This window comes from Nyctereutes procyonoides, unplaced genomic scaffold (genome assembly GCF_905146905.1).
Source record: "Nyctereutes procyonoides isolate TBG_1078 unplaced genomic scaffold, NYPRO_anot_genome, whole genome shotgun sequence".
In the NCBI taxonomy this organism is placed as follows: domain Eukaryota; kingdom Metazoa; phylum Chordata; class Mammalia; order Carnivora; family Canidae; genus Nyctereutes; species Nyctereutes procyonoides.
Genome location: NW_026575146.1, coordinates 58,792,817 through 58,812,792, shown reverse-complemented (window position 1 = coordinate 58,812,792; position 19,976 = coordinate 58,792,817). Strand labels below are relative to the sequence as shown.

At 41.6% G+C, this 19,976-nt stretch overlaps 1 protein-coding gene across 10 annotated transcripts in view; it reads left to right on the top strand.

Moving 5' to 3' along the window:
* GLIS3 (GLIS family zinc finger 3) overlaps positions 1-19,976 on the top strand; it is a 621,575-nt gene that overhangs the window by 552,508 nt on the left and 49,091 nt on the right. For all 10 annotated transcript variants that reach the window (XM_055311375.1, XM_055311377.1, XM_055311373.1 and 7 more), the window contains one exon: positions 3,685-3,829. In XM_055311375.1, coding sequence (XP_055167350.1) covers positions 3,685-3,829 — 145 coding nt within the window. The remainder of the gene's footprint in view (positions 1-3,684; positions 3,830-19,976) is intronic.

Here is a 19,976-nt window from a genome sequence, read left to right as displayed (position 1 = left end):
GCCCTTTAAAATAGATGAATTGATGATTAGTGGGTTCAAATGTCACTTCTTTCTGTAAAGACCAGTAATGTTTTCATAAAGGGCAGATTCTTTTCTATCTCCTAAGGGTGAGTGATTAGATGGCATTGAAAAATTTTTCAAACTCTTTTTATTCCCCTGAAAGAAGACAGAAATCCAAATTGTTTTTAAGACACGAATCTCATGTAACCATTTCTTGTTATGAGATCTGAAAGGAGACATAATAAGACCTGGTTATGTGAGGTTCATGTCTTAAAGACAATTTGGTTTTTACAATTTCTTATTTCTACAATTCATTTCCTGTTCCCATAACCAGAAAGATCTCAGCCCTCATCAGGATTCGTAGAGACCAGTGGCTCTGACACTTTCATCACCTGGAACTTATTAAAAATACACCCCAGACCTAATGAGTCAGCAGCTCTGCAGCAGTGCCCACAGGTGATTCTGATGATGCCCAGATTGGAGAACCATAGTTAGAGATCATCCCCCATTGGAAAATTTCTTTCCATCTTCTTTACATTCCTAGCAGCTAAGAGGATGTTGAAACATACATTATGTAATTTGTTTTATATAAATAGTTGGGTTTCTTACTCCCAGTATGAAACTATTATATGGAAGGACATCTCTCCCAGGAGATCCTGCTATATCCTTCTGCCTCACCCTTTTAGATAATTCCTGGACAGGAGAATGTTTAAGAGCCTTAAATGATCTGGAAGGCCCTTTCTTGGTCTAATAATCTGGGAGGGAGAGGATAATACTAAACTTACACATTATTACGCATTTCTGTGCATATGGCCTGCCTTTGGAAGTTATGCATAAGTTCCTCAAGGCTTGTTTGATTTAAGAAGCGCTTTCTAGAACCATGCCTAATCCCAGAGAAAACCAAATTAACACTCCCCACAAAGTTGTTTGGAATCACACTCTTAGGAACCATGAATATTTGTTGAAGCTAAGAAGAGTTTGCCTGCCTTTGACTCTGGGAGTGTCCGTGGCCATAAAATTCCTTGGAAAGACCACATCGGTACTGATAACTGTAAAACCCTAGAGTAATAGAAAGCAGAGAGACATTCATGTCTAAGCTTGGTAGAACATATGGGCCCCAGATCACATTGTAACGATGAAAATAAATTAAAAGTGATCACCAGAACTCATTCTAAGCCTTGATTTTTTTCCAGTTTTTCTTACGCGGCATGTGTTAGGTTAGTACCAAAATAACAAACATACCTTCCAAAAGCCCTGAGAGGGTCCATTAATTCAGACAGTCTTGGTCAGAGATTGCAATGTCGCAAAGCTGAGGAGATTATAATATAATTATGTCTGGTTCACTATATGTGTTAAATGCCTTTTCTCTATACTTAGGGTCACTATGCCATTTTCATATTCTTGGACTAAGATCTGGATATATATTCGTTGCTTTATGAAGCTTGTTGAGGTCCAAAAAATGCTAAAGTTACAGAGTAGTAACTTACCGATGTTTTGTGGGTGTTTCTTATTTTCTTTCTGATGAAGGTATGGGTCACAGTTAAAGTCACACAGTTCGTAGTGTGCTACTAGCAGTTAACAACTGGCTCTCCACAGAAAAAGGCCCAGTTTGTAGCATTTGCCAATTTCCATGATGTAAATATTCTCATCATGACCAATTTCAAGCTTTCATTTAGACATCATTGCATGGAAAATTTGGGAATGATACACACAAACTGCACTCTGGGATTGGTGTAAGCCAGCTCCAATGCATCATTGAGATGTAGAAGATTTTGAAGGCAGAGGAACGGATTTAAAAAAACAAACCCAAAGAAAATGAATTAATAATATTGCAGCTGGGGGAAAAATCAGTTTTAATATTGGATTTTATAATACATTCTTACAGTATTTTGTCTGTTTTACATAATAATCATTTTGTGTATATAATTTTGTGTTCTGCTGTTATCTTCATGGACTTCAGTTTAACGGTTGCATAATATTCCATCAAATTGATTTAAGATCATTTATTAGCCCTAGTTGGGGACATTTAACATTCCCTAATTATGGATCTGTATTATTAGAACATCAGGTACAAATCTTCCTTCACCTCTCTGGCCATTTCCTTAAGACAGATTCTCAGATCAAATGACTTCAGTTATTGATCTTGAGAAAGTATTCCCAGATACATTCTAGAAAGTTTGTGGCCGCATATACTTCCACCAGAAACTTGTATGAATGCCTCTCTCACTGCACCTTGACTACCACCATTTTTTTTCCTTAAAGGTTTTGTTAGTTTGATAAGTTTTTAAAAAAGTTTTGATATTACATTTCCTCACAAGTGTGCTGAACATCGTTTATTCTCATTTTTCCATTTCTCCTTTTTAAAATGTTATTCTTCACATTGAGGGTGGTACAGTGAGGCAGTCCCACCTCTGTCAGCATGTCAGCAGGTAATTTCTGGACTACAGAACGTATAAGAGCCTCAGTGATCTGGCAGGCCATTTCCTGGTTCTAATGAACAGAACAGCCATTTCCAGGCTCTTTTCAGAGCCCACTCCAAGAGGCTTCCCCAGGCCCTCTGTCTGAGGTCACTTTCTGCCCTGTTTGCACCATCTCTCTTCTCTGCATCCCTCTTCCCCACAGTATTAGCCATCGCTGACACCGAGTGTTGGAGGTATTCCCTGTCTGCTTCCCCTCTAGGCTAGAAGTTCTGTACAACCGCGTATTCCTAGAGCCCAGAGGAGCATCTGACGCTCCATAAATACTTGTCAGGTGAGTCAGTATACTGCAGCCCTGTATAAAGGCTTAGTTTTGTCTTGAGAAAAGCAAAATCAATTCATATGTTCTCTGTAAACACTGAAGATGCTAACTATTTGCTGTATCTGCCACAAATAATGTTCTGTATTTTTAAGATATTGTGTAAGAAGCAGAAGCTTTATGTACTTTTCTGTAACTAAACCTCCCATTGTGATCTTTCCCCATTCAAATTCCACTCAGAATTCTTTTTCATAAGGAGATAACTTTTTGTGTATTCTTTATTCTTACACTTTTGGGGCTTGATTTTTTTTATATGTAGCTAACATAAAGAATTATTTTCTTATTGTGATAAGATGAAGATCTAAATTAAGTTGGGTTGTTTTTTTTTCATGAAACTTACTGTTGGGTTTTTTTGACTGCTAATGACACATTTTGCTTTTAATCATGCTCCATAATATTTAAAAGTTTAACGTATGTATTATTTTCCCCTCATGTACAATCTATAGGCACCAGATCACAATGGATATTTCTGTTATCTCCAAGATACTTTCCTGATCGTATCTCTGTATTTTAAAAGCACCTTCCAATCTGGACCAAATGTACTTGAGTTTGTTTTTGTTATCACTACAACTTCTGATAAGATATAGAGCAAATAAAAGGAAGTATAATAGGAAGCTGGGTTCCCAGAAGTAGAAACATCAAAGCCCAAAGTCAAATCTGCCTCGAGCTGCGTTTTCTGGAATCACCTGCCAGGTGTTACCAGGATTGGAGAAATCACCATCTTATTGACTCTCTGTTAAGCCCAATGCCTGACCCACCAGTTGTTGCTTAGTAAATACTTGTGAATTGAATTGCATGGAACCTTAGGGCATGATGTCTTTCCCCAGGGAAGTACTCCAAGGGACAGCTTTCCTTTCTCATGTATCGTCTGTTTTCTCCTTTTCTTAGTTGCGGTCCAGTGCAGAGCTCCATCCTGACCTGCTCACAAACTGCCTCAGTGTGCAGCCCCTGCAGTCGGCCACCTCCCCACGCGATGCTGCTGCTGATGGGGCAGTGGGGCGCTCCCCCGGGCCGGGGCCTGACCTCTACCCAGGTAACAACAGCAGAGGCCACCTCCACTGTCCTCCTCTAGGCCCCTTGCTCTGGTTGAAAGGAACTCACACATGAGCAGACTTCTCCTAAGATCATGTTTACTTTCTCGATGAGCTATAACTTGCTCCCTCCACACTTCCCATCTGACTCCTGAGCTGAGTTGGCAGCAAACTGTTTTTTCTCATAAAGAAACACAGTAAAATAATGGATTAACTCTCTTAGTTCTGGACTTCTGCCAAAAGTCCAGTGCACCCTCTCTCTCAGGTATCTTAAATTTATTAACTTGATTTAGACCCAAAGGAAATGTTTCCCCCTTACGCAAGTAACAGGCTCTGTGTGGATTTCTTAATGGAACAGTCATTGTCATGTTTGCATTTCAAAAGGAAGCCCCAGGTCTCTAAGAAAAATCTCACATCAGTAAGCCACCTTGTCAGAATGGTTTGTCAGCCACTGGGGTTGGGGGGATGGAAGGGCAATCTAAGACCAGCGTCTTTCTGCCTGGGTTTTAAGAATAGGTGACTCTCCAGTTGGGAACTTTCATATATGTAATGGAGAATAGGAAAGGATTAATATGCAATAAGGAAGTTTTTTTTTTTTTCATTTACTTTGTTAGCCTGGATTTTTGTGCATTTTCCCTTCTCTGTAATGATTATGTACTTGTGCAAACATAGTTGGTTGTCATCCTCACATATGGAAAGCTCTTATTGTCATGCAATGAATATGAAAGCAAAAGTCCCAACAGCTCTACACTCCAGACAATGGAGATTTTCTATTATCTGGTGATTGCAAGTCCCACTGCCACCCCTATCTGATTCCAGAGCCAGGTTTTGGCAGCAAACTGGGTTTTTTTTTTTTTTTTTAAAGTACTAATAAGCCATAAAGAATTAAGAACTCACTGGTGCATAACACTAGAATAGGAAAAGCCGTGCTTGTATAACTTCTTTAACTCAACAGTTCTCAGCTGATCCAAATGCAGGGGAAAGAGCATTAAGCAAATATTTTGAGGGGGTCTGTTCTCAAGACACCCTTAATGTTGTCCCATCAGTGGGGGCCCTTTATCAGTTGCTTTGGGTACTTTCTCTTAGAGACAACAAAGCCTCTGCCTTTTGAGACCCCAGGAGATCTGCAAGGCAGACCAAATCTTTCAGAAGCTTCGGGTACAGGTACATATTCACACATGAAACATACCAAAGGACAATGTTATCAACTCACATAAATACTGTGTATTAGATATATACATGAAAAAGCGTGACTTGCTTTTGTTTGCACATTGTCTGCTTGATTTGCCAAATATTTGATATATGAACATTTATTCTAGCACATTAACAATCAGCTTACAACAGTCTATACAGCATTTCCCTGGTTCTTTCGTCCAGAAATCCATCTTACTGAAGACCTGGTACCTGGAAGTTAAGAGTCAAAACTAACCAGAATCTATTGAAAAGCGGCCCAACGTCTAATATAAGTGGTTTCGGGTAATGGGCTAGACTTACTACATCTACACTTGGAAATGGGTTTGGGAAGCCATGATATCTCTATCTGTGGAAAACATTAGTACCTTAGCTGTGCGCCGCATATAGCGTATGGCTGATTCTCAAAACCTAGGAGTCACATTGGTCTTGGTGTGTGTTTCGTATGTCTAGTAGTGTTGTTAAGGTTATTTAAGAGGTTTATGTTGAACCAGCTCTGTCACTCCAGACAGATCCCCTTTTTTTGTTTATGACACTTTTCTGTATTTGGTCTTCCAAACAATTATGGGCTCTTACTCTGAACCTCCAGCTGTGGCAGGCGAACTGCCATGGGGCAAGGACCCTAAGTTGTCACAGTGTCAACAGAACATCTTCACATTGACTTGAATTTTCTGTGACTTTGAAAACATTTGAAACAGGCAGGTGGTCACGCTGTTGAACTGTATTCTTCGAATTTTATTTCTTGAGTCAGAGCATAAGTGTGAAAGTTTATACTCCTTAACTTCTTTCTTCATTCTCATCTCCCTCAGGTCCTATTTTACTTTCTTTGTTCTTGCCTTTTTGAAAAATTGATTAGGTCTTCTGTTTTGCTGAATACACCACAAAACCCGGGCAGAACAAAATAGAAGGAAAAACTATAAAACAAATTTCAAACCTTTCTGCTAAAGTTCTAGAAATGCATGGGCCAGGAGTGCATGTTTATACCAGTTTCAAACCTGTACTAAAGATCTATGGAAAGAAGCCAAACAGTGGAAAATGCCAAAGGAAAATGAAGCTGTTCATCAATTAGTTAAATGTAAACTCTGAAGTGTTCAGGCAATTTGACAAAGATTAAGACTTGGCTAAATGGTAAAAGTACTTGGAACCATTCCTTTTACGTTCTGCCACACAAAGTTGAGAAAATATTTGTTTAATGATTGTCAAGCACTTACACTTCGAAGTGTTAGCCAGTGGATTCATCATAAAAATATTTTGATGGAAACCTGGTGAGTACATATGGATGTAGGACCAGAAGCAGGTTAGAAACGGGCACCAGGATTCTTTAGAAGCCCACGATTGAGGAGGAGGAGGAGTTTGAAGAAGTCACAGTTTTGAAATGGAAATTTTTTAGCAGATTAATAACAATTTGTGAGATTCCAAGAGAGGGATAGTTTGAGAACATTAGGAAGAACAGGCAAGGTGGTGGTTCTGACACATCCAAATCTTACAAGTCTCTGAATATGCTGGCTTTCCCTTCTTGAGATAGTTTTCAGCTGATGAGACAGAATTTGATTGGAAAGAGTTGCCAGGAAAGACTTTTATTTCTGTGGAAGGAAATAGTGCTTCAGGTTCAAGCAGCTAAAACATCACTCGAGGCCACGCTGAGGACTACTTTAAATTGAGGTATTTACTTGCCTACTGTTCTGAAAATCCCAGGTCTCCCCAGACCCGATCCTGAGCTATTTTGAGAGCAATTTTGTGACCTAATGGAAAAGCCAGGACAATGATGAGCAGTTCTCAAGGACGGCTCACTTGCATTTTCTGCCCTTTTGTTCAGGAGTTCTGGACCTTAGATATCTGGATAATGCTCCAGATTAGCCTATAAATTTAGGTGGTTTATCTCATAATTTGAGGGAGAAGTATTTCATGACCAGTAGATCAAGGTGTGAATGCCACCTTGGAGGCTTCATGCCCATGAAGGTCTTGTCAGCTTCCTCGATGAACACATGAAGCGGATGGGCATACAATTAGTGAGTGTGCAATACTGTGAGAATCTATTCACTAACAAAGAATGCTGATGGAAGACCATCTGTCCCATGGGTGGTCAGAAAACTTAAGGCTCCCTTCAAACCAAAACCACACCACAGACTCAGTAAACCATGATCTTTGCAAATGGCCTCAGCCATGAATGTATCACAGAGGCCAGTGTAGTTGAGATGTCCGAGGCCCCAGAAACCACCCATTGAGTGAGAAGCTGATGAACTTAGAACAAGGAAATAATGCAAGAATGGGGGAATTTTATTGGTACCACTTCTTTTGAGTTATAAAATAATGTCATGTTTTAGAAACTTGCAAGTTCTGTTCGATTGTTTTAATTTAGAATGTTATGTCAGATTTTCCAGGAGGAAATAGAAGTGTGACACTCAGAGATTATAGGGAATTGTAGAAAGACAACGAAGACTTCTTTTAGGGCAGGAATTTTTGAAGTCATATATTGTCATTCTCTTGCTTCACCCTCATTACTGGGAAATGAAGCATTCTCTCTCACAATAGCATCATATTTTGTAATAAATAGCACCATATTAAGTCCATGCAAGATTTAACATCATGAAATAGTTAATGTTGCATTTTAAAGTCATTTATGGTATATGTTTTAATACATTTTATATATTCATAAGTTGAATATATTGCTATCTTGGGGCAGCTTGCAGAGTTGTAGGGGTTAGAATTAATTTTACATAAAAGTGCCTCATGCACACTGGGTGTTATACTATATATTAGCAAATTGAAATTAAATTTTTTTAAAAGTGCCTCATACAGTCAACTCTCAAACAGTGGTTAACTTGGGGACTTTATCAGAAGGTTCTAAATTGACATACAAATTTCCCAGTAAATTAAACTTTGTAGAATTATGAAGATCAAACAGCATGATCTATATAATAGCAGGCATAGAGCATTTTAAAAAATGCAGTAGATTATACATGATCTTCAAAAGCAGTGGTTTGCTTAGAATTCACCAGAGGTGAAAAAGGGCCAGGAGTTCCAGGGGACTTGGAACTGATGGTAGCCAGAAGGGGGTAGACGCTGGGCTTACAGAATTTATTTACAGGGAAGCATTTGACAGCGTCTTTCCCATGTCTCTTCTGACATTGCCCCAAACTGCTTGTCAGAATCTTGTATTGTTCTTTACATCCCTTACATCTGTGGTTCATCCACCAAGTTGGATTAGAAAATTGGCAGTGGGGGATGCTGAGGTGGCTCAGTTAGTTAAGTGTCTGACTATTGGTTTCAGCTCAGATCATGATCTCAGGGTCCTAGGATGGAGCCCTGAGTCACACTTCCTGCATAGAGTGGAGTCTGCTTGTCCCTCTCTCTCTCTCTGTTCTTCCCCCTCTTATTGCACTGACTCTCTCTCTCTCAAAAATAAATAGAATCAAGAAAGAAAGAAAGAAAGAAAGAAAGAAAGAAAGAAAGGAAGGAAGGAAGGAAGGAAGGAAGGAAGGAAGGAAGGAAGGAAGGAAGGAAGGAAGGAAGGAAGGAAAGAAAGAAAGAAAGAAAGAAAGAAAGAAAGAAAGAAAGAAAGAAAGAAAGAAAGAAAGAAAGAAAGAAAAAGAATGAATCAGTAAGGGCAGGAGCAAGCTCCACTCTTCTCCATTGCAGGCATTGATAGCTTTAACCTACAGAATTTGCCTTCCCCGGCCCTGAGCCAATCCATTCGTGTGCATCAGATCACCTGGAAAAACTGTGATAATACAGATTGCTGAGCCCCACTCCCAGAATTTCTGATTCAGTACATCTGAGTTAGTCCCAAGAATTTGAATTTCTGCCAGGGATTTTTAACAAATTCTCAAGCGACACTGGGTGCTGCTGGTCTAGGAAATACACTTTGAAAACTACTGCTCTGGATCAAAAAATGTGGGAATGTTCTAGCAAAACATGATCTCAGTTTTGACAGGTGGGAGTTACAATGAGAACTGCCTGTATTTAGTTAAATGGGGCAAGGTGGGGAGAACCTTTCTCAATGTGTAGACAGTATATCAAATCACCACGATGTACACTTGGAAATATCTTACTATCTTATATGTCAGTTATACCTCAATGAAGGTGACATTTTAAAAAATTGTAATTGGAAAATTGAAGCAAAATTTACACATGAAAGCCGTATGATGGAAATCTGTCCACAAAAGACTAATGTTATAGCCGCTATGCCATATATTTACGATGATAAGTAGAATCATGTTGCTCTGGTACTTATAATTAAATACTTACAAAGATAATAAAACAGAATCAAATAGTGGGGGAAAAATTACCCTGTAGTATATATTTCTGTTTCTCATTACAGAAAACCTATCAATGGATATTAAGCTCATCATCCCCCACCACTGTTATAATGGCATTACTCATATTTTGATTAAGAGTGAGATCTTATAACTATCCAACTGAAGAAAATTAAAATCCTGATTCCCAGCCAGCCAGGGCACATTTGTATGTATGCAGCTAATGTTAATGACTTTATATGTTTGCAAGCTGCTTAATTTGGTGCTTCAATTTCCCATATCCACTTACTCTCTTGTATTCGTGTTAGTTTTTCATGCAAGATTAAGCTGAATTATTCAGTTTTATAATATGTACAGGTTTTTGCTGTAAAAATATTTTTTGTGGTTGAGCAAAAATAGTTCCACACCTCGTGGAGGAGAGGGAAAGTAGTGAAGCCGAGTTAGTTGTAGCTTTATTCCCATGGAGCTAAGTCTTGGTTGTCTTTATACTGTTATTTCTGGTGTTCTCATTTTATGTTATTCTGCTGGCATTCAAACGGGTGTGAGAAAGAAAGGTTGAATTTACTTCGATGTGTACCCACAAGCAGGTCTTGGGAAACAGATGGCAAGCCAGGGAATCCAGGATAGGATTTCTGGAATGAGGAGCTAATAGTTTTGCAATTAGGAAGTTATGGGGCAAACTTCTGAGTTCTGAGATTCTGAGGTTCTGAGGACCTGAGAAGGTCCTGACCTTCTGCCTCAACTGAATTTCTCTTCTATGGAGAGGGTGAAGTAGGTAGGTGTGGCTCTTTCATGTGGTAAATAAAGGGAGAAGGAAATTGGGCATTTTCAGGGTGCTTGTCGCTCACACAGTGAAAGTTCATTTTTTTTTGACACTTGTCTTAGCACTGAAGATAGAGGTGAATAGCGTAGAACCTGCCTGAAAGTGAAGGACATTACTGAATTAGCTGGACTATTACCTGTCATGTTTTACTGCTAACAATAACAAGAAAGCATCTTGTAGGCACTGAATAAAGAGGATGTTGTGGAGATGACTTGGTCCATGTGATCGAAGACTGGCTTTTATTATATCTTCCTTGGTACCACCAGAGAGCGGTCTGCCCCGTCAGGTGCCCTGGCCGTGGCTCACAGCATCAAGGCCACCCTAACAGCTGGCACTGGCTCTACACAAGTTCAGCTTTCTCCTCAGCATCTTTTTTATTTATTTGAGAGAGAGCAAGCGAGCGAGAGCACAGGCAGGGGGAGCAGTAGAAGGAGAGGGAGAAGCAGACTCTGCACTGAGCAGGAATCCTGATGTGGGGCTCCATCCCAGGACCCTGAGATCATAAGCTGAGCCAAAGGCGGATGCTTCACCGACTGAGCCACCCAGATGCCCCCCCTCCTTAGCATCTTAACTTGGTTTTCCTAGTAAGTGTCGAGGCTCTGCTATTTCTAATTGCTTCCTCGGCTTACTCTTCATCTCCAGCCCTGGTCTCTCTCAGTGAGGTTAGCTGTTCATGTCTGGCTTCTGCTCTGTGAGCAGCTCTGTTAACACCTACTCACACTCCAAGGGATTGTGGATTTATAATCTTCACTGCAGCCATCCCCTGGGGATTCTATGAAAGCCCTATTTCTACCTTCTGGATGGGGAGGGGGGCTGCAGAAAGTGAACTGTCTGTTCACTATGCAGAGAAAAGGAAAACTCTGATCAGCGCGCATAGGAACTTGCTCCTCAGACTGACCCACGGGGATGTTTGTCTCCTTTTCTGAGAAACAAAAACTGTAATGTGTCAGCTGCCCTTGAAGATGTGGTATGGTTCGTAAAGTAATGATCTAAGGTCCATAGTTGTGAATTACTGAAGCAGTTTGGGGTCATACCTGTACAAACGTAAGGATGGGCAATATTTAGTATTCTCTTTCCTAAGGTCATATTATTGGCTGTGGTTTGTTTTTTGTTTTTGTTTTTGTTTTTGTTTTTTGGCTGTGTTTTATACAATACCTCTGACCATCAGTGTAGCCAGTCTGTGCCCAAGTGGAACATTAATAAGTGGGATTGTTGCTGCTTCTCCAACTCAATTTCATTTCTCTCTCACTGAGGCCAGTTGCTGGATTAAATGATGTAGAGCGCTTGCGATAGTCCTTAGCACTTAGCAAGTGTTCATCATCTATTGGTTATAGTTGTTGCTTTTATCCAAATACTAGGAAAATGTATGGAACAGTTTTGTGAAGCAGAGAGGGAACAGGTGCCTAAAATTACCCATCATGCTCATTTAAGAAATAGGGAAATTATGGAAGCCTGAACGAATGGGGGATTTGGTTAGCATATTAGTAGTTCATCTAGCATTTTTAAGTCAAGGGAATGTCCCGTAGGTCTCTAAAGAGAAACAAATTGGAATCAGAAGCCCATCACCTTTAGGGGGTGGTAGTGCCCCTAAAATCACAGTGTCAAACTGTGTCTTATAAGGAGTGTTTTTTTTAAATTCAAAACTAGCATGTTTTCTCTTTGTTTTTGTTTTTTAGAGATAGTGTGCAATGACAGGAAGAACGTGGAGCTAGATCTGAGCTCCAGTCCTGGCTCTCCACTCTGGGGAGGTTGTCTTCCTTTATAAATCGGTGGGGAGAATAGCGGCACTTGAGGACTGATATGGGAATTAAGGGAGGCCACACAAAAGAGCTTGCAGCTGGCAGATGCTCAGTCAGTGCTCCTTTCTCTTTTCCTTACTCTTTGCTTAAATGTTTAGGGAATTACCCCAATTACCAAGTCCATCTTTGGAATGGAGCCTGGAACCCCTTCTTGCCATTCATTTTAGTGCTGGGTGCTGACCCTTCGAGGTCAAAAATCACTATCCTGAAATAAACTGTTCCTTCTGAGAAACATTCAAGTCAAAGATGCAAACTCAGAACTCCCCTATTCTAAGACCCATTTTCAGATCTGTAACTTAGATTTACAGTTTGTTATTGTTGCCATGAAGAGGAGGAGTACACACATGCTGGTCATACAGAGTGCCAAGGTATTTGGGTGAAAAAAGAGTTTAATCAGCAGAGAATTGATAAGGATGAGGTAGGGAGAGGAAGGGAGAAAAGTAGGATTCATGGCCTCAGCCAACACAGTTTACACCCTTACCGTGTTGGCCCTGTTGGGGCATAGCCTTTCCCTCCTGACATCATCTCATAGGTAGGCTCTCCAGGCCATAGGTTTATCTCAAAATATACTCTAAGGTGTCTAGAAAACTATTCTTGATTCTTTGCTTACCTCAAATGTAGTTTCTACAACTCAGAAATATTTCCATAGTCCATAGATGGCTCCGTATTTCCATAGATGGTTTAGTAGTTCACTTGTAACAGATAACCTATTAAACCATGGGCTGCATGTGGCCTGCCTGCCTCTTGTTTTTGCATGGCCTGAGAACAAAGGATGTTCTTAAGATTTTTACATGTAAAATGTAAAAAAGACTGTTAGCTTTTAGGTGAGAACAGTGGCTCAAAGAATTGAGGACGTTGCCTCTTGCTAGCAATGCCTAAAATATTTAGTTTCTGGTCCTTTACAGAACAGGTTTGCCAACTGCTGTTTTTTACCTATATCTGGGACATTGATCAACGACAAGGTGAAACCAAGGAAGCTTGTAGCTTCCATGTGTTTGATCACATTTTGTTTTAACAGTCTGGCAATACAGGGATGCCTGGGCGGCTCAGTCAGTTGAGCATCCAATTCTTGATTTCGGCTCGGGTCATGATCTTGGGGTTTGGGATTGAGCACTGTGTCGGGCTCCGTGCTAGGCAGGGATTCTGCTTGAGATTCTGCCTCTCCTCTCCTTTTGTCCCTAATCCACACACACACACACACACACAAAAAAAAAATCTTAAAATAATACAAGTCTGCCAATACATATAGGTTCTTTGGTCACCATGGGTTTTTAGATTTAGCAAATACCTCAGTAGTCTTCTAGCCCATGGGTTCACAAACATTTTTATGAGACCTAGTATTTGAGACAGGCCACAGCAGAGCTATTTCAGTTGAAGGGATCCAGACCACTTACACTGCCTGTGGCCCCCACTCTTGTCCTCCCTCACATAGTTGATGGAAGTCCAAATGTAGAGACTCTCAACTGGAATTACCACTGTTGAAGTCTTCACATTGTAAGCAGGTGTCCCCAGTGGCAGCATTGCGCCATGGTGGGAGATAAGCCCTCATTGATATGGTTGCCCCTTAGGAAGAAGCTCCCAGAAAACTGGCAGGACTTAGTTCTGGTTATGATGAGCCCAGGGCTGACAAGGATAGCACAGAGAGCAGTCACAGTTTAATTCTACTAAGGTCTATATTTTCCTAAAAAGAGAAGAGGCTTAAATCCTTGAATATCAAAGATTATGTTTTCTAAGATTTGGGCTTCTTGCAGACAGACACATTAATGCCCAGAAGAAAAGGAAAATTTTAAAAGATTGAGCTTAGGAAGGAAATGCTAAAATATACTTTCTACCCAACAATAAGGATGCTTGAAATTCATATAACAGAAGGACGAACCTTCAATCTCACAGGTAGAGAAAATCTTTCGAACTCCTTAAGAAAAGTTATAAATAGGCATGATTCGTGATAACATGTGAATGACTTATCAGAGTCTGTCTTCCTGAGAGGAAAGTAGGAGGTAACACTGAGCACCTGAAGGCAGAGTAGGAAAAGCATCCACTTTGTGAGGAAAATAAAGAAAGAGGGGAAGGGGATTCTCTGGAGTCACAAGACCGCCTTCACCATCTGTGCAGCTTTGCTCAGAGTTAGAGGTCACTGCAGACTTTGGTTTCCCGCTATAGCACAATTCCCCAAAAGGGCTATTGTGACTCCATTTTACTCAGCAAGGGAAAAGGGAGAGGTCTCTTGAGAGAGCTCAGAGTTGATAAGTCAGCTGTTGAGTTGGCTAGAAGAATATTGCATTAAATTTGGATTGGCTCTATGGGTTCCAAATCTGTTGCCAAGAAGGCTTCTCTGTGAAATGATTTCAGAAATCGCATGGCAGGGTCACCTGGTTGGCTCAGTGGGTAGAGCATGAAGCTCTCCATCCCTCAGTCATGAGTTCAAGCCCCATGTTGGGCGAGGAGCCTACTTAAAAGAAAAAAAAAAAAGAAGAAATCACATGGAAGTAGAGCAGGTGGGGTTGTCTTGGTAGCATCTGAAAGGGAGGAAACGTCTTTTGTAATCACCGGTATACAGGTAGGAAGTAGCTAACGGATGAATATGGTGATCCAGAGAACCCAGTATTTTTACTAAAACTGGTTTTTGTGGCCAAATCAGACTTTATTCCAAAAATGGAGATGAGGTACATTTCTATAAGAACTTCCAGGAATGGTTGTCCATCCCTGCGCCATCTTTGATCTTTCTGCTCTCCTACCCTGTTCAGAATGGGGGATAATGCAACACACAGTGGCAGTACTGGCTTTCCGACAGGGGACACTTTGTTTGTATTATTTTACTGACTTGCTTTGGAACCAACTGTGAGTGAATAAGTGGTTTAGGAGGTGAAGGGAAGAAAAAATAAGGTATGAGATTTGAGGTTAGATAAGTCATGCATTGTCTGGAAAGACGGGAGAGGGGCTGCCTGAATTCTTGGCCCCAGAGAAGTTGAGAGAGCTTCCAGATGATGCCATTCTACTTGTAACAAAATATCTTTATTCTGAATTGCAAATGTTTCAGGGGCTTTTTCCTACAGGCAGTTAATTACACCTGGTATTTCAGAATGTTTGATGCTAACCTTTGGCATCTACGTGGTTGACATCAGCCATTATCTGCTAGTTGTATCATAGTGTATTCCAGAAAAGCATGCAAGCATGTGGCCTCTTCCAAATACTAATAACTTCTTCCCTGGCTGTAAATCCAGCTGCATGATGTGGAAATGTAATTGGGCAGCCTACATGGAAGTTTGGAGCTCATGTGGGAATATCTATTTGTTAGAGAACCTGAATATTCATGTAACTGTCCAGACATCAATAAATTCTCATTTTACCTTATTTATTTCTGTTCCCCAGTGAACAGCAGTGCTCTTAAGCTCAAAGTTAATAGGCATGTTCTTCAGAGATGTACCCTCTCTTACCTTAATAGAACGTCTTTCTAACACATTTGTTCATCGGTTGCCAGGTAGCTCTCCCATCAGGTGACACGAGTATGTTTGCTTTGTCTTAGGGCACAGGTGACAGTTACCATTGTTTGCCATCAATTAGCTTGGGGTAGCATGTCAAGGATGTACGGATGGTGTCATTTTATTCTGACAGCCACCCGAGCCGGTTGAGAAGGGATTGTTTCATTATCCTCTTATCAGTACTTCTGGATAATCCACACTGCAAAGAGGGAGAGGAAAAAAAGGCAGGAAGAATAGAATTTTAGAGATTGGCAATATTAAAATTATTCATGCCTCCAGGAGGAGAGAAAGATTAGAAGGATGACTCTGGGAACCCTTCAGAAGTTCCTCCCTTTCCTAATGCTAGCTAGAATGTGGAATGCTGCCCCTGATGGGAGGAAGGCCTGGGGGGGCAGGGAAGGGGGAGATGCAGGGAGGGGGGTGCAGGGACAGAGAAGGGGGTATGCAGGGAGGGGCAGGGAGTGCAGGAACAGGGGTGGGGGGATGCAGGGAGGGGTGCGGGTAAGGGGGAATGCCCACAGGATCCTGGAAGGGTAGAGAAAGGGAACAGAGCCCTTGTACCCAGGGGCGACCAGGCCAGGAGTAATTGCAGCATCTCTGTGCTTCCAGGGGATGGGGCTTTCTCCCCACTGGACACTTCTGCCTGGTTCCTGAATTTGGGTCCTGAAAGCATATTCCACTGAGCTAGGGTGCAATTAAATTGTTCCATGGTGAAACACAAAGAACCACAGAAAGTGTTGGGGCCCAGATTTTCACTGTTGGGGAGCAAATCTCCCGTCACCCCCCAGCACTGGCCACATCCTTCAGGGAAGTGTTTTTTGAATTCTGAAAATTAACCACGGCTGCATCTTTATGCTCTTGGAGAAACAAATAAAGCGAAGTGCTGAAAATGTAAAAATACTTCAAGATAAACTGAGCTTCAAGAGGGACAATTGTGTTGACATTCTAGTAACAGCCCGTTTTCACTCCTTAACGAAGCGTAGTCATGCATGAAAATGACTTTGTTGTTTTTTAAACTGAAACACTGTATGGGTTGTAACTCAGAGGTGTGTATTCCCCCCCCTTCCCTGCCATGTAAAATAAAGGACGACATTTTAACTCTGCGAGGATTCTATCGCAGACCCTCAACACTTCATAGCAACTTGCATTAGAAGAATTGAACCAGCGATGCTTATTATCAGAGAGCGTGATGTATATGTATATACTCTTTTTGCTTCCCCAGTCCACAGTTTATAAACATCTCTAGGTCAGAGGCTATAATTGATGGGAGACTGACAATTTTGGAGCAACATATACCTTTGTTTTCTATCCTGTTGATAGGAATAATTATAATAAAACAAATAAGCAAAGAATAATGACTATGGTTTCTCCAGCACTAAAATGTGGTTCAGGCACCGTGCTAAGTGTTTTTATAAATTATATGATCCTTCTCGTCATACTGTGAGGTATTCTCATTATTTAAGATGAGGAAACTAAGCTGAAGCCAAGTGATTTGCCCAAGATGCATTGCTGGTAATTGGTAAAGCTCAGATTCAAACTCACATCCATCTGACTCCTATTGTGCACGCTTTGTTCACTGAATGACCACCTGACACTGTCTCTCTCTCCAGTGTCCAATTTCCAGTGAGGCCAGAGCAGTTATCATTCCCATTGCAGTTCATCTATTTCTTGACTCTTTTCCAGGTTCAGATCTCTCCTGGGGGACATGGGGGCATGGAGTGGGAGGCAGACACAAGGTTGACCTCATCATTCCCATTCACAGGGAAATCAAATTCTTTCCAGTTATCTCTGTGAAAGCCAAGTGTAGCTCAGTTCCATTGCTTCACTGAACCCTCTGTGCCCAGACCCAGAAGTACTGCCAGAGAGATGACTGGTCAGCCCATAGATCCCCTTGCGCACCAGCTACTAAGAGCGTTACCTGCCGTTTCTCAGGGTCCCAGCATTATCCTAGCACTCACTGTAAGTGAATCCCCAGTCCATGGGTAACTCTCCTTCCCCCTTTCCTATGAGAGCAGGCCCACTACAATGGCAATGGCTTCTTAAGGAATCATAAATGACCCCAAGTGCACGTTTACAGTGCAAACTCAGACACAACAGATCTACACGGTGGATCTGTGCTCTGTGCATGATTGAGGTGGTGACCTTTCAGCCCACCACATCGTAGTCACTTGTAGTAACAGGTGCATATATCTGATTGCTCATGAATAATCCATCCATGCCTTCCTTCTTTCCTGCCAGTAGATCAATATGTCCCTGACAAGCATCTGAAATCTTTATTTGGGAAAAAAGCACATTTCCTCCCAGCTGTTTGTTTTCCAAACCAAATAATTTAGTTAACTTGTTGCCTGAGTTAATTTTCAGAGCTGGAAAATTTCTCTCAGCCATGCTGAGGTCACTTCAGTGCTTTTAGAATGGGCAGAAACAGAAATGGGAATGTACTTTTGGCATTCTAACCAGTATTTTGGTGGCTGCAGCTGGAGCCATGTGCATTGTGCGTGTGAGGGGGGAATGCCTAGTGACTCCAGTCTTTGCAAATGGAGGGTGCAGTATCAACACTCTTAAGGCCTTCTCTTGAATCTATCCTGTGTCTGAGAGGCAGTGTAGCCTTCTGGTTAGGCACATGTGATCTGAAATCCATCTTCCTGGGTTTGGATTCCAGCTCCACTACTTACCAACCACGTGCCCTAGGCCAGGTACTCTCATCAGGAACTCAGTGAAGCCTCAAATTCCTCATCAGTAAACCGTGGAAAGGTTTGCAACGTACTCAATAAATGTTAACTTGGTTCAGAGGTCTAGGGCAGCAGGGAGACGAAACACAGCTGAGATGATCTAGCTTCTCCTGCTAGATCCTCAGATCAGCAGCATCCCAGAGGACTTGGGGAAGTTTGATAGAAGTTCAGAACCTCAGCACTCCCTGCCCCTAAGACCTAGTGAATCAGAATCAGTACTTGTCCCTGGTGATCTGTTTGCAAGGTAAAGCCTGAAAAACAGGACTCTAAGTGCCCTTACTGCTTTGTACAGGAATATGCCCTCCAATTGGCTATTTTAATATACCTCACCTGACGAGGGAGGTCCTCCTCCCTTTCCTCTAAAATGATAAGAACACAGCCAAGCAGAGCCCATGGTAGCCTTCTCTGGCCTTGGGAAAGGGCCTGAAATAAGTAGGCCTCACTACGGGAACACTCCTTGCCTGCCTCCATTCACATAGTGAATACATGACAGCTAAAGTATCCCCGGGGGTGCCCTGTCTATATCCACAGAAATATAGATTGATTGTTTTTCATTTGGACAGGGAGAAAGAGCTGTTTATTAACCCAGATTAACCTGAGCTAGTTAAAGGCTCAAGCCTAGAATGCCCTGGTCCCAATAGCTGGTGAGATGGCCTCTGGGGAGCACATAGATCAACATATGCTGCTTTGTTAGAATTATGAAGCCCAGCTGAGTTCCTCGAGCCTCTGTCCGCAGGAGACTGGTGGGGGGAACTGTGGTAAGCTGTGCTCTAGAGAGAAAACCCAAAGTGGCAGGGAGGCCAGCTCCTGCTTCTCTGCTGAAGGCAAGGCTCACAAATCCAGCTCAGGACCAGGCTTTTATTTCCTTGGGGAGTCCACCATCCCTTAATCACAAAAGCACTAAGAATTTCCAGTATGTTCTACTGCCATGCCTAACCACTTGTTTTCACTGCCAGTCATCAGTGCCATCTGGGGGGCACCTAGAAGCTCTCTTCTAGCCTTGAATGAGGCACTCACCCCAGAGGTGACACCAGACAATGAAGGCCACCCCCATGGGCAGCCTGCATGCACCATTTGATTTGATCACAACAATTTTGTTAATATTGCTCTGGTTCTAGAGGGATCAGTTCTTTTCCTTATACTTTGACTCACAGGTCTTGTTGCATGCCCCTTTGGTTGAGTGTGTATGGAAGGAAATGTTTCCTTTTGTAAATGACCTGACCATTGCACTCTAATGTGGAGGTTTTCTTCTGGAGGTTAAAGTTGGCAAAGCTCGAGTGTTTGTCAGGAAGCATGTATTGTGTTGGGCACTCAGTGTGAAGCCAGCAGATATTCAACTTCAAACATTAAGAGGGACCAGCACCAGCCTCATAGAAGGCAGGGACTGGAAAATTGTGTTTGGATGAATGAATGAATGAATGAATGAATGAATGAATGAATGAATGAACAAATGGATATTCTTAAACTACACTAAGATGGAATCCTGGATGTATGACTGATACAGGTGGAACTTTCCTAAAAGTCAGTGTAAATAGGAGAGTATTTCCTGTGCCACAGGAGCAATCCCTGAGAAATGTGGATCTCAGGTAGAAGCCAAGAGCAATCCTGCAAAGCCCAAGTTCTCTCATCCCAGAGTTTTGTCCATTATTTCAGAAGGGTATGTGAAATGGGGTTGGATGAACGTTGTGAAGCCATGCTCTGTTTGTATTTCCTCTAAATCTTGGTTATTATAGTGGCTCCAAGCAATGGTCTTGCCCAGGACTACATGTAAGTGCCATTCATAGACACTGAACTATCAGCTTCTGCTAGATTATGTCACCAGGAGAGATTTTTGTCCGACACTTCTCAACCCATCTGTTAGGAAATAGACGC